At 44.3% G+C, this 15,166-nt stretch overlaps 1 protein-coding gene across 3 annotated transcripts in view; it reads left to right on the top strand.

Annotated features, from left to right (window-relative positions):
* Positions 1-15,166, top strand: part of FRMD4B (FERM domain containing 4B) — a 323,466-nt gene that overhangs the window by 139,506 nt on the left and 168,794 nt on the right. The window contains exon 1 of one of the 3 annotated variants that reach the window (XM_059161475.1): positions 8,649-9,103. The exons of the other annotated variants lie outside the window; for them this stretch is intronic. Coding sequence (XP_059017458.1) covers positions 8,942-9,103 — 162 coding nt within the window. The 5' untranslated portion in view covers positions 8,649-8,941. Of the gene's footprint in view, positions 1-8,648; positions 9,104-15,166 lie in introns of those variants that run through there. 3 annotated transcript variants of the gene reach the window in all.

Below are 15,166 nucleotides of genomic sequence, written 5' to 3'. Positions count from 1 at the left end.
CCGAAGGCAGAGGCTTTAACCCACTGAGCCACCCAGGCGCCCCTAAATTTCACTTTTAACTTTTAGTTCTTTGATCTATGTTGAGTTAATTTTTGTATACAATGTGATGTAGAGGTTCGAATTCATTCCTTTGATGTTACTGTCCAGCTGTCCTGCCACCATTTACTAAAAACACTATGCTTTCCCATTGAGTGGTGTTGGCGCTCAAAAATCAGTTGACCATCAATGTGGATTGATTTCTGCACTTTTGATCCTTATTCCATTGCGTTATGTGTCTATCCTTATGCCAGTACTAGTCTGTCTTGATTACTATGGCTTTGTGGTTAGTTTTGAAATGTAATCTATTGAACATAACAAAACATCCAACTAAAACAGCTTAAACTATGTGATGTCTTTTATTGTTTAAGTCTCACTGTGAGTTATCTGAAAATAGACTGCTCCCAGGTAGATCTGACATGTAAACAAAGTCATCAAAGACCCAGATTTGACCATCCCTTTTTCTCCTATCTTTGGTGTCAGTGCATGTCCTCTTCATCACAAGATAGCTGCTATGGCTCAAAGCATTGTGTCTTCATCTGACAATGCCCCAAGCAGGAATCAAGGAATATGCTGACAAAATTCTTGTGTTCCATTTTTTTCAGAGGAAATGTTTTCCAGAATTCTTTAGTGGGGCACCAGTTTAGCATCTGCCTTTGGCTCAGATCATGATCCCAGGGTCCTGGGATCATGCCCCACATCAGGCTTTCTGCTCAGTAGGGACCCTGCTTTTCCCTCTCCCTCTGCCCCTTTTAATACCACCCACATGTGGCTTCTCTGTCTCTCTCTCTCTCTCACAAACAAATCAAATCAAATAAAAACTTTTCAGAAAGCTTCACTTTACATCTTATTGACAGATGGAATGTCATGCTTTCCCTTAAATCAATCATAGTTCATTTCGGGGATAAGGAAAATGAAGACTCTGAAAAGAGGGATGGTTGATGAAAAGACAGCTGACACCATCTGCCAAAATATATAAAGAGTAAAAGAATAAATCAAAATCATCTGCAAGCCCACCACACTGAGATTATCATGGAATTTTTTTTAGAGTAAGGACATCTACCTTAAATTTCTTTGGTGCCAACTCCTTCTGGAGTGAAACTCCTGTTTCTTTCCTTTGTTATTGATTTAAGACCAGGTCATGAAGTTCTTTTCCTCATTCTTCTCAAATACTGCCTAGAGCTCTCTAAACTTTTGATCTGAAGAATATACAACTGTTTTCTTGACTCTATGAAATCTCCATAGGCCCTGGGCCTGTAGCTTGCTGCTTTCAGCTGCTTTCTCTTGTTGACAGTCCCTTTTGTAGTTGAGAATGCTACGTCACTAATACCAACTTTAAGTTAATTTTAGGAAAGCAAGATAAAATAAATACCTTTTTTTTTTTTTTTTTTTTTTGGTTTTTACATGCCAAACTTTGCTTGTATTTTGTTCTTGCTGCCTAGGGCCAAATAGTCGAAATTCCTAGTAATAATCCTACCAAATCATTCTGTATTTTTTAGTAATAACAGGAAAATGTATTTTTTATAACTTCTTTGTTTGATGGCCAGAGTATACCTAGTCTTGTGAATTCTTACTACTTTGCAAACCTTCAATCTTGGCTGATTTCTCTTTTTCATTTTACTAGTTATTGCCACATACACAGTTTGATTGATCTTTGGAGAGTCAAGATTTTTGATGTGTCTTTGGTTTTCTTCTTTCATTTATTGCATAGAAGTGAAGGTCCATTGGGTTTCAAGTAACTGCTCTTAACTCCCATAAAAAAAATTCTACTGCTTTTCATTTTCTTTTTCTTCTCATCACTGTTTTATTCTTACTTAAATTGGGTGAGTCCAAAGGGTGGGCATTTTGTCCCCTTCACTTCCTGAAGGAATAAATAAGTCCCAGAGCCATTCATACCCTATAAATTATAGTATGAGGCCAAAGAAAATAATATCAATACAAAAGAAATGGTCCTTTTGACTCTCAAATTAGAAGGATTAAAAAATTAGCAGGTATTTAAGATGCTTATAAATGCTTTTCCCTCTGATCTTCAGCTAATCACCCAGCTTCTCTGTGCCTCAGTTTATTTATGCATTAAATGGGACCAGCATATCCTTTCTCCATTTGACCTTGGGAGAACACTGTGGAAATCAACTGATGCTACATGTGGATCTGACTTTATTTAGAAAAAAAGGTGCTATAGGGGCTTCTGGATGTCACCAATGGTTAATCAACCGACTTTTGGTTTCAGTTCAGGTCTTGATCTCAGGGTCCTGAGATCGAGCCAGGCATCAGTCTCCTCACTCAGTGGGGGAGTCTGCTTGAGACACTCTCTCCCTTTCCCTCTCCCCCTGCTCCTCCCCTCCTCTCTCTCAAATAAATAAATAAATAATTTTTTAAAAAAGTGCTAAATAGACCAATTTCTTACTATTTTAATTTTGTCCTAGTTGGTATGCATGTAAATTAAGTATAAATAAAAGGTGACAAATTATGGGGGTGGGAGGTAAGTCACAACATTGATACTATTTCTTCTTTCAAGAAGAAGGTCAGCTCTTTCCCACTCACCCCTGTGGGCTTCTTTGGAACCAACATCCCCTCCAAGTGCTTTCTTATCTACATAGATGACTTCTAACATTTGACGTGGCAGGAGCTTCCACTATTTGTTCAATGGATTGACTAGTAAAAATGGAGACAATGTGGCATCTAGCATGTTGCCCCCCTTTTTGGATATTATTTAGTTTGTAGAGTTCGTAGATCTTTATGATGCCAAAAAGCCATTCAAAGTCAGGATGGTGGCTGCAGCCTACTGCTCAGCCTACTGGTCAGCCCTGGGCAATCTTAACTGGTTCCTTCCCCTTCCGGATTCTGCTACTTCTGCAGACTCCCTTCCATCGCCTCCTGCTTGAGTCCAAGACTGGAAGATCCTTCTCGCTCTCTCAGCCAAATGGAAAGAGGAGGGAACACAGGGATGGAGGGAAGAATAAGACCACCCAGCCTCTGACTCAGGTGGGATCGAACCAGAACTTCTCTCCCCGCCAAACCCTCCTACCTCTTCCTTGGTTAGGGTGGGGTATAGAAAGGGGAGGGGCGAACAGAGCCCCTGAATGAGAAGCCTCCCTCTGCACAGTTGCTTTGAAGGGAGCACCTTCACCCATCAAATCCTCACCCTGTTCTGCAGGTTAACACTCTGGGGTCCCCAGGGAGGGGTGGGGGGTGAGAGAAATGTTGACTCCTCTGGCTTAGTTATGTAGACATTCCCACAAGCCTATGCTAAGCCTTTTCTTCTCACCCCTGGAACTCTGCATCTGCTGCCCAGATGGGCTTCCCTGCCTCTGCTGCTGTTCAAACATCCTCTACTGCTGGTTTTTCTAAGTTCCACAAATCTGGGATCTGTCTTATCATAGAGGATTCATTCTTACTGCTTTCTGCATGGAACGTTATTTGGAGCATTATTTGCGTGTGTCCTCCCCCGTACCTAGCTCTCTCCTACTCACCCCTCTGTCTCAGCTGCAGTGTCATGTGATGCGATCCCTGACCCTCCCCCACACCACCCCCTGCCACATCCTACATTACATGTCTCCCTTATAACTCTTGTGGCAGTGCCCGCTTCCTCTTATTACTTGGTCAGTTGTCTGCCTTACCCCACTCTACTCTAAGGCCTGCCGGACAGAGATCATCTCTGTTTTGTTACAGTGCATTCTAAGTACTTAGTCCCCTGCCTGACATATAATGCAAACTCAATACATAATTTTTTTAAGCTACAAGAGTATGTATTTGGGAAATGGAAGACCTTCTTTCTGTATTCACTGTTGAGACAAACAGTCATTCATTTGTCAGTTCAATAAGCATTTACTGGTTGCCTGCTATGTGACAGCCACTGGGGAAACAGATATGAATAAGACCTTTTCCCTACTGCTTCCAGTGGCTTCTGAATGGGGGTAGCTCCTATCATACCTAGGGGCATTCACAATGTGTGGAGGTGCTTTTGTCACTGATGTCATAATGACTGGAGGACTCCTGGCTGAGCCCAGGGTCACAAAACATTTTCCAGTGCAAGCGGTACTCTTCAACCAAGAGAGACCATCCAGCCACCCACCCCCAACACACCCCCAGGGCTTCCTGATAGAGCTTATAGTCTAATAGAGAAAAGAAGAAGTAAGGGAAATATCCTGTCATAGGAGAGATTCTGCAGCATTGCATGGCCCAAGGGAGACATTAGTGTTGTACCTTGGCGTCATTGTGGTGGGAATTTTTGAAATGGCCCCACAAAATCTTTTCCCCAACTAAGGAGTCTCTAATTTAAATGAAATGATAAAACCAGAAGTCAAGTACCATAATAAAAATAGTTGATGATGAAAATGAACTATTCCACATTTTTATGATAAATCGCCAAAAGGTAGGTAAAGATAATAGCAAATAGCATTCCAGTTCTTTCTCAAAGGACGTTAAGTTCATTATAGCTCTCTGTAAGAGCCCGAAAAGCATCATAGGATGATTGTTACATTCTTCCCTCCCCAGTCTGCCTCTTGGGAGAAAATATCAAGAGGGAAGAATGTTTCCTCCCACGGAAGTCATGTAAGAGGAAGAGCAAAGTGTAGCATTTAACTAGACCAGGGTTCATCAGTTTGCATGACTGACATTTTAGGTGAAGAGTTCTCTTTTGTGGAGGCTGACCTGGAGATTGGAGGATGTTGAGGGCCATCCCTGGCCTCTACCCAGCAGACACCAGTAGCATTCCCCCCATCAGCTGTGACAACCAAAACTGTCTCCATATATTGACAAATGCCCCAGAGGTAGGGACGCAAAATTGCCCCTGATTGAGAGCCGTTGAACTAGATCTTGTTTTCATCCCCCTCAAGCCCAAGTTAGATATTCAAGCTCTATCAGAATTTAGCCATGCGGGCTTTTCAGGTGTGTAGACAAAACTGTTTACAAACGTCCACTGGCACAGGGATGCCTGGGTGGCTCAGTGGGTTAAGCATCTGACTTGATTTCGGCTCAGGTCATGATCTCAGGATTGTGAGATCAAGCCCCTCTTTGGGCTCCATTCTGGGCATGGAGCCTGCCTGAGATTCCTTCTCCCCTTCTTCCTCTGCCCCTCTACCCCCCCACCACCACCCCCTTGCACTCTCTCTGTCCAAAAAAAAAAAAAAAAATGTCCACTGGCAGTGAATTTTTCATGGGCAGAAGGGACCACTGGAAGCTGCTATGTTACTGACTCTCTCCTTCTAGAGACAGGAGTTGGCATCTCATGCTGTCTTCCCAGCATTGCGCTCTTCTTCCTGCTGATTGCTCAAAGGAGAACCTACAGGAGCCTCAGGGATAATGACAATTTCTCTTTTACCTCCGTAGCAGAACTCCCAGGTGTATGAGTAATGCTGTCACCCGAAGCATCTTTTTAAGCCTCCAGAGAGAGCTGCAGGAAATTACAGCGTATTGCAGGGAACTGTGATGCTGAAGAGGAAAGAAAGTCCTCTTCTAGAAAGAAAGAAAGAAAGAAAGAAAGAAAGGAAATTATGAGCAAGATAATTTTGTAGCCTGCTTGATTTAGCTCCCTTTCCACTGGAAATTTCAGGCCAGCTTCAAGGGCGTGTGCCTACGATCTGGTTTGTCCCATGTGGTTAGTCCATTTTAAGAATGATGCCACACTTGGGTCGCTCTTTTCTCCACAGCTGCACATCTGGGTTCAGTGGCCACCCTCCTCCCCCCATTGGTCCCTCGCGAGGAGGAACTTGCCCTTCCATCCCTGTCCTAGAGCTCTGTACTTCTCCTTATGCAGGAGAGGAAAGCTGTGTGGGGAAGAAGCAGCACCAGGGTGGACGTCGGTGCCTTTATTTGTCTTCGATCCAGCTCTGGGCATCCATGGCCTCTCCAAGTCCCCCAGCAAAGGGCGGCTGTGCTACGGAAGATGGAGCTTCAAAAAGCTTTTCGGGAACTTGAATGAAAGTGACAGACTTGCCCCCTGCAAACAAATCACCACCAACTGTGATCTCCAACCCAGAGAAAGAGATAGGAAAATAGATGTAGATGATGAGTTGAAATTAAAAAAGTAAAAAAAAAGAGTCAAGAAAAAAAAAACCACACACACCTTACTTCTGTTTCATTGAAAAAAAATTTTAAACAGTTCATAATTGGCGTGAAGTGGTGGTGGTGGTAATTTGTTTTCTTTGGGTGCTTACCCTTTGCCAGCTGCTACACTAAACACTTTATATGGAATATTTCATTTCATTTTCCCCAAAACCCTAGATAGTGGATTCTGATATTATCCCCATTTTATAGAAGAGGACACTGAGGCTCTGTAGGTTTTCGGAGCTTGTACAAGGTCTGAAAGAGCAGGGATTTAACTCAGGTGTCTTTCTCCTAGGAGACTTGGCTTCTGCCAGCCCTGTCCTACAGCAGTTCTTTTCCCCCTGTAGTGTGAATCCCCCCAGAGGCCACATGAGCACTGGGATTGCTGACCTCACACTAAGAGTTTCTGATTCTGGAGTGGGCTGAGAACTTGCATCTCTCGCCAGTTCCCCCCAGTGATGTTGATGCTGCTGGTTCAGGTCCTGCACTCTGAGAACCCTGACAGCACATTCCACTTCCCAGAAAATAGTATAAGCTCCGACTTCGGAAATCTGGAATGCAGATGACTGTGGTCAGAATTGAGCACTGACTTTAGACCTGTGCACAGAGGATAAGAGCTCCAGTTTCTAGAGCATGTCTTCTGAGAGCGTGGTGCCATGAGACAGAGATAATTGACCTGTTGGAGGTTTTATTCTGGTATTCCCCTTGCTGCCCAACATTTCCGAGAATACAGTCGCACTGCCTCATTAAATAAATGTACCACCTCCATTCACTCATACTAAAACTCCATTCTTGAAGTCCCATAGTATTCCATTAGAAGGATGACATTTCATTTTCAAACTATACGTAGCTCAGCTTCTTTTGATTCCATAAGACCTAGTGTACGCAGATTTTGTGTAAACACTGGGACCATTGTGTTTGGAAAACATCACCAGAATGCTAATACTCATGAGCCCAGAGGGTAGACTTACCGCGAAGAATTGTTTCCAAATCTTGGATCAGGTCGTGTGTCCAATGAACTAATTCAACAAAAACTCTTAGGTGATTTTACTGGTAATAAGAATAAGTACAAAGTAGTAGTAGAAGTGTTATTTAAAATTTCCTGCTTATGGGTCCTTCCAAAACAATGGACACTTTGAGAACACATTTTTGCATTCTGACTGATTGAGTTTCACCTGAAGTAAGATTCCAAAGGTACATTTGAAACCTGAAATAAAGCTGATTTACTTGCCGATAATCTGTTCTGAAGCCTTCTGAGCTAGTTCAGGAGAAAGGCTTTGGCACCTTACCTCTCTGCCACTTAATAGCTGAGATAACAGCCCAGGTGTGAAACTACCAATAAAAAGACCATTGTCCTACAGATGAATTCAGGAAACAAATAACATCCTGAAATTGGCTACAGTGCTTTTGCTATAAGTAAGTGAGTTGGGGGAAATCAGAGGGGAGACAAACCATGAGAGACTGTGGACTCTGAGAAACAAACTGAGGGTTTTGGAGGGGAGAAGGGTGGGGGGTTGGGTAAGCCTGGTGGTGGGTATTAAGGAGGGCACTAATTGCATGGAGCACTGGTGTGGTGCATAAACAATGAATTTTGGAACACTGAAAAAAAATAAAATTAAAAAAAATGTTATACTATTATACGGAACTGAATTCTACACATATTCTAAAGGGAAACAGAGACTGGTGGTATGTGGGCTCTTTGGGCTCCTTTCCCCAAATGCCTTAGGCAATATCAATTCCAGGGAGATAACTTCAACAAACAACCACAACAACAAAACACTAATTGTCTGGTGACTTCAGGCGTGGTCCATTTCCTTCAGTTTTGAGTCAGGAATAAACTACCTGTGCTGTTTTGTGCTAACAGCTGCAGCTAGACATATCCAGGGGCTGAATTTTCCAGAACCCAAGCAAGGATTCTCTTGTGAGCTTCTACGTTCCAGCAAACAGTGACTGGAAGCTATTTGCCAAAGACCAAGAGCACTCTTTGTTTTGCTTGTGAACAGACTGCTGTATGGGAATTAGCACAGTGGATAGGTAGGTGGGGGACCCTGCCCTCCGGCTGGCAACAACAACAGGGCAGGTTGTCATTTTCTTGGAGACCCTCACTGAGGAGCAAAGGCGAGTTGTGCAGCCTCGCAGACACTTAGTTGCTCTGAGACTGGTGTCTTCAGCTCCTGCCTCCAGCACAACCAAGGAAACGTTCGGGGCTAATTCCCCCAGGGAAGTGGGGTCCACAGGGATGCTGTGGAGGGTTTTTTTTCCCCCTCCTCCTGCCTCTGTGGCTGCCCAGAGGTATTTATCAGCGTGTGCAGAGCAAAGCCTCTGTAGTGTAAAGTAAAATGCTCCCCAAAGCGGTTTAGGAGACGGGGCGTGTGTGTGTGTGTGTGTGTGTGTGTGTGTGTGTGTGTGTGTGTGTATGCAGAGAACGTGCGAGCAAGAGCGCTGAAATGCAGCTCTCGTCTTTGCATGCGAAGAGTCGCTCCACGTCCCCCTCTGCCCAGCGCACTCAGGGAGCGCCAGGGGGAGTCCTCGCAGGCCAGGGCTTCCCGCGCCCCGGGAGCGCCGAGGGCTCGCCTGGCGGAGCTTAGCGCAGCTCGCTCGGCGCTGCCAGCCGGCGGAGCGGGTGGGGGCGGACACTGGGCTTCTGTGTGCCAGCCGCAGCCGTTGGCTGGCGGACGCCCAATCCCGGGGCATGCCGCGGGAGGCTGGCCTGGACGCACGGTGAAAGACGAGTTTGGTGGCAGGCTTGACCCCCCGGGCTGCCCGCAGAAGCCGGCGGTCGGGCCGCGGCGGCGGGGCTGGGCTGGGCTGCAGCGGTGGGAGCCGGGCCCCCCGGGGTCCCAGGGAAGGGGGCGGCATGGCTTCGGTATTCATGTGCGGCGTGGAGGACCTGCTGTTCAGCGGCAGCCGCTTCGTGTGGAACTTGACCGTGTCCACGCTGCGGAGATGGTACACGGAGAGGCTGCGGGCTTGCCACCAGGTGCTGCGGACGTGGTGCGGGCTGCGGGACGTGTACCAGGTGAGCCAGGGCGCGCGGCGCCGCGGGGCCCTCGCAGGATGCCGGGCGCTCTTGGGAAGCCGGTTCCACCTGTATGATTTGATTCTCTCTCTCTCTTCTTCCACCTCTTTTTTTAAACTCCTAGCGCGCTGCTTGATTCCTGGGTCTAGTGTTCAGCATCCGTGGATAACTGTTGCCTGACAGAGCTTGTGAATTTTCACCACTGGGCATGGGGACATTTGCGAGTTAGCACCAGCCTTTGCAGACATCTAGTTCAGAGCGATGGTATACTGCCTGGCACTTAGCTCAGAAAGCTAGCTAGCTGGAGCTTTGCAGCAGAGGGTCTGCGGGAAGCGACTTTGACATTCAGATGATTCCTCCTTTTTCACTTTATTAGGGTGGATGGGGGGTGAGCACTTCAGGACCGAGGATTTCACACCGATTTATGGTCAGAGGGGCCTTGCTGGATGGGTATTCTGTCCTTTGATTTTATTTCAGTTTTCCACCAGGCATCCCCAACTTGCAAGGCAGAGCCAGGAAAAGCTGATTCGCTGTCTACTGGCTTTTGGAGGAAGGACAGCAAATTGTGAACACTTTGCAGGAGGATGATGGCTAGGGTAGGGAGGGGTGGCCTCGCGGATGGTTGGATTGCTTACGTTTGGATTTACTCCCCTCACACAACACAGCCTCTTTATTTCCCTGCGAGGTCCCATCCTGCAGGCAAAAAATGCAGCAACTTTGTTTAACTAGGAGTCCGTTTATCTTCTCTGGGACTGCAGCTTCCCTGGATTTTTTTTTTTTTTCTTTTTTCATTTGTGGATTTAAAAGTCCTTTGCCTGGGTTGGTTAATATCTTTGAGATTAAAAAAAGAAATCTACATTGCATTTAGGAAGATTATACCTGGTGTTTACTATGGGACTGTATCATCATGTTTTCTTCTCTGTGATGTGGAAGCAGCTCTGTTATAGTTCCTGGATGCCCCCTACCCTGACCCCGTGCCCACTATGGCTATCATTTATATCTCATCATACTGGATCCTATATGTGATCAAGCCTCTGGTTTTGGCAAGCTGTAGTCTTCCATCCATCAAGCAAAATGAAAAGAGCAACCCCTGAGGTTAAACTGAGGGGATGTAAAGAACCAGCCTCCCCTTGTCACTGTTGATGTCCGTCCGTATCATCCTTGTTACAACATGAGCGGCATTTCCTTCATGCATTCAGGACTCATGCTTTAGAGAACATGTCTGTGATGTCTTGCATTTTGGGAAAATTCAGAAGCCAGACTGAGAAGCAGGACAGCCTGTAAGGGGTTTGAGAGTATTCTGGAGCCCTGGACATATGCCTGCTGACCACAGTATACAGATTACCTGGTTTTGGGGAGCCAGAAGTGTCCGTGTCTCGGTCGTTCTGTCTTTAGGGAAATCATTGTTGCATTGGTCTGTAGGAGAAGTGACCCCCATAAAGTTTTGGTTTTGCTTTTTAATGTTGGAGAAACTTTCAAATGGAGAACAAAAATATTGGAACCAAACAGGCAGCCTCTATGCATCTCTGCTCAAGGTTCAGGGGACATATTGCTTATTTCTTTGCTGTTAGTGACTAATGAGGTTAGGTTCCTGAATCCTGAGACACACACACACCCCCATTATGGATTCTCTGTAAGTTTTATTCAATCATTATTCGTTAGCAGAACAGCAGCTTTAAGGACTGTCCTACTAAATTATAAGTTCTTTTCTGTAAAATGGGTGGTTACTGAGTCACAACCCTTTCATGATAATAAGAAAGAGCATCTAAAATAATGGTAGCCATTTTTATGAGTATACTCATAAGTAGGAAATGATCTCAAGTTTCCTGGGCTTTGGGAGAAGTAAGAATTCTCAAAATATTTTAAAACTTGGGAGAATCATGGATTTCTTAATTGTACAACACAAGTTAATTATTAGCAAAGAAACACCATTTTCATGAATGTCTTTTAAATACTGAGCAAGAAAATAGTGACTTAAATATGTATAGAACTGAAAAGCAGTAATATGAAGTGGTTGGTAACTTGGGCTCCAAGTTAGAGAGACACGAGAATAAATCCAATCTCTGCCTATGTATGATCATACGTAAGTTACTTCATCTTACCCCAATTCAGTTTATCATTCATAAAATGGCAAATACAATGTATTAATCACAGAGGTTGATAAAAGAATTAATTGAGGAGTGCCTGGGTAGCTCAGTGGGTTAAAGCCTCTGCCTCTGGTTCAGGTCATGGTCTCAGGGTCCTGGGATTGAGTCCCACATCAGGTCCTCCGCTCAGCAGGGAGCCTGCTTCCCTCTCTCTGCCTGCCTCTGCTACTTGTGATCTGTCTGTCAAATAAAAAAAAAATCTTTAAAAACAAAAAGAATTAATTGATACATAAGATATTTAGCACATTGCCTAGAGTTTAGGAAGCATCCCGTAAATGCCATCTGCTCTGTCATTTGGGATTTATAATAATAAGAAACCCAACTCTAGCCTACAAAATAAAAAGAAGGGACTTTTGACAAACTGAAAAGTTTAGCAGTTGATGAACTTCAGGTATGGTTTGATCCAGACACAATGTTTGTTGTCCATGATACTTTTAGCCTTGTCTTTTTCATGTATCGGCTTTTCCTTTAGCTGGTTTCTTCCCTTATGATAGCAGTTCTAGGGCTTAGATCCACATATGAACCCATCTAGAATGAAAAAAAACATTTCTCATAAAAAAATCCCAGTTTTCTCTCTGACAGATTAACTTAAGGTCTGTGCCCACTCCTAGTGCCAGGCACTAAATGGCTTGGGAAATGAGATTATAATTCAGGCATTCTCAATGGGAGTGATAGGACATTCCCACCCCCCCACCCCAAGGCAACAATTATTTCTTGGGAATGGGAAGGGGGCATTAAAAAAACCCCTACTCTTTTTGTGTATAAAACACAGATATGCATACAATACCTAAACAGAGATACAGTATATTTTTGGCATTAGAATTTGCCGGGGGAGGGGGTGACTAGCAAACAAAAAACTATCTATGAGACTCCTTAAGACGATGATAATGAGTGTAACTGTTGAGAAACACTAATTATACTGAAAGGCTTGGACCAGTGGGGGAGCAGACCCATTTCTGCAGCTGGGAGTGAGGTTGGTCCCAGGCAGACCACGTAGCTGCCAAACAATGGGGGAAGGTCAGTGCTCAGTTGGGGTCCAATCTGCAATGTCCCCTGCACCTGCCTTTTAAGAATCTCAAATCTAGAGCTCTTTAAATAAAACAGTCATTTGCCTAGATAAGTACAAAGATTCATGGCAAACGCATTTCTAAGAATTTTGCCGCAGCAATTCAAGTTAACGGGGTGGAGGCTCATCTATTAGAACGCTGTCCAATAATTACAATTTCTCAATCAGTGTCTGGTGGTCCTGGCCAGTTTACTGGCACATGAACTGGAAACCCCGTAGGGTTACGTATTTTATTGAACCCCATTTTTTATCATCTTGATAATGAAAAGGCGTCATTTTCTTGCTTCTAGGCTGAAAAGTCTTTGTGGAAAATCCAGGGCTCAGTGACTCCAGAGAGAAAGAAGGGTGGTGCAGGAGGTATTTGTTACATGAAATGCCTGGCAGTTCCTGGGAGTGTTTTGTGTGTTCATATACTATAAGTGAAATAAGATCTCCCACCTAGTCATATGGAATTTGGCAACCACACCATCCCTGGCCGGCACAGCTGGGAAGGCATAATTTCTTTGGAATTGAACACTTCCTCTACGCCTAGATATTGGAGAGGCATGAGACTTGATTTGCCAAAAACCATGAATAATTAAGAGACTAGCTATAAGGCATTTCTGTAGTAACACGACTAAATAAAGAACAGGCGGAGGTTGTACTGGGGCTGCCTTTGAACAAAGACTTACTTTATGAGTGAAGGTCTGATTTCAGTTAAAGTCGCAGGCGGGACATTCACCTTCAATTTGGAGCTAAATCTTAAAAGCTGATTCATCAGCCATATATCTGTCCTGCTGATATCTTGCCTGGATGGGTTCTGTAATAGCAATTAATTAAGTTTAACAAACAACTGAGGTGGAAAATGATGGGAGAATGTGGTTGAAAAAAATCAACACCCTTTTGCTTTTTATTCAGTGTGACATAGTCTAACAAAGCCCTCAGTTTGTTCCTTGGGATTAAGTTTTCCCCTCATCCCGACACCTCAAAGGTAGAAATTCTTGCTAACCCTGAATGGAGTCGTTGCCTGCAGCAGGAGGTAACTTGGACAGAATCCAAGATATTTAAGTGGCTGTAAGAGGCTGGGTCAGCTCCCCTGGGGCAGGCAGTTAGTCCTGAGAAGTAGCAGACCATGCAGACCAGGCAGAGGTTGTAGGCTCCAAGTACAGCAAATTTGACCTTGACCAAATTGTTTTCCCTCCTTGAGCCTCCTGGGTTAAAGGGGAGAACTTCAATACTTGCATAATGGGCAGGATGAAAAACTCATGAGATAATATCTATAATACTGAACACCCTGCCTGGTACAAGCAAATGCTCAGTTAATGTTAGCTCCTGGGTATGTATAGTACTTAACACCAGACCCATAGAAGGTCCTTGATGAGGGGTAGCTAAGGGTGTTAACTCTTGTTCTTAGAGGTGATACTAGTTCTCTGGAAATAAATTCCCATCTTTGCAGGCAACGATGTTAAGAGAGACTGTGGCTTCCCTCATTGTATATTGGGTGAGCCTTGGGATTTGCTCTTGGATTCACACAGTAGACCACAATTTTTTTTTAAGATTTTATTTTTATTATTTATTTGACAGAGGGAGACATAGTGAGAGAGGGAATACAAGCAGAGGGAGTAGGAGAGGGAGAAGCAGGCTTCCCACTGAACAGGGAGCCCCAATGCGGGGCTTGATCCCAGGATCTGGGATCATAACCTGACTGCCGAAGGCAGATGCTTAAGGACTGAGCCACCCAGGCACCCCAACATTTTGTTTAAGCCAATACAAAAAATTTAGGAGATCACAGGCAGCTCCCATTAAGGTCTCTAAGGAAATAACCTCTCTATATCCAAGACTCTGAGGATCCATAAACTGGTAACACATGAAATTTGCATCCCACCATGTTGGCTGGGAAAGACCAACTCCTCCAAAAGTCAAGTTCCCTATTGAGCACTCTGTGGCCTGGGTGCATCTCAAACCATGTATATTTTGCTTGTCCCCAGCCTTCACTCTTCACAGTCCTCTGAATTACACAGACTAGAAGAGGGCCAACAACTGGGAGCCACAGGAAAAAACTGTCCTGTCTCTCATTTTTGTAAATAAAGTTTTGTTGGCACACAGCCTCCTGTTTTCAGAAATAAAGTTTTATTGGCACACAGCCCTGCTCATTCATTTACATGTCATCTGTGGCTGTTTTTGTTCTGCAGTGGCAGAATTGAGTCCTTGTGCCTTAACTACTTACAGCAGAGTAGTTATTACAAAGACTGTATTGGCCACAAAGTTGAAAATATTTACTGTCAAGTCCTTTAGAGAAAGTTTGCCAGTTCACACCCTAGGGGGGAAAAAAAGGCAACATATTGGGTAGAGAATGCTACAGGAAGAAAAGTCATAGAAAAGTCAATCATAGAAAAAAATAGAACTTGAAGGAATATGAAAGAATTTTCTTATCAAATGTCTAGTCGCCAGGAAATTAGTGAACAAATATTCAGAGTGAGTGTTCAGGTTACTTTTACTAGGTCCTTTGTTGTGGAACATGATTGGAATTAGAGATTGATTCATTCTGCCGTTGGTTTATTTGTACCTAAAATCATGATCCAAGCGCTTACCCCAGCTCTGCTGCTGTGCCAAGACGTTAACAACACAAAATCAAAATGGGCATTTTTCCTGACCTCGAGGAATCTATTATCAAGGAGGGAGATAGTTAAGGAAATGAAACTTCAGATACACAGTGGAGGCGATCTAAATCAGCCTGGATTAAAGCCAAAAGGGTGGGGAAGGAAACTAAGGAGGCTTCCTGGAGGAGGCAATTCTCCAGCTGAGGTTTGAGGGACAAGTAGGAGTTGGATAGATGAAGAAAGGCAGAAGGGCATTTCAGGCATAGGAAAC

Source organism: Mustela lutreola, chromosome 2 (assembly GCF_030435805.1).
Source record: "Mustela lutreola isolate mMusLut2 chromosome 2, mMusLut2.pri, whole genome shotgun sequence".
Classification (NCBI taxonomy): Eukaryota; Metazoa; Chordata; class Mammalia; order Carnivora; family Mustelidae; genus Mustela; species Mustela lutreola.
This window is presented reverse-complemented; position numbering and strand designations above follow the sequence as displayed.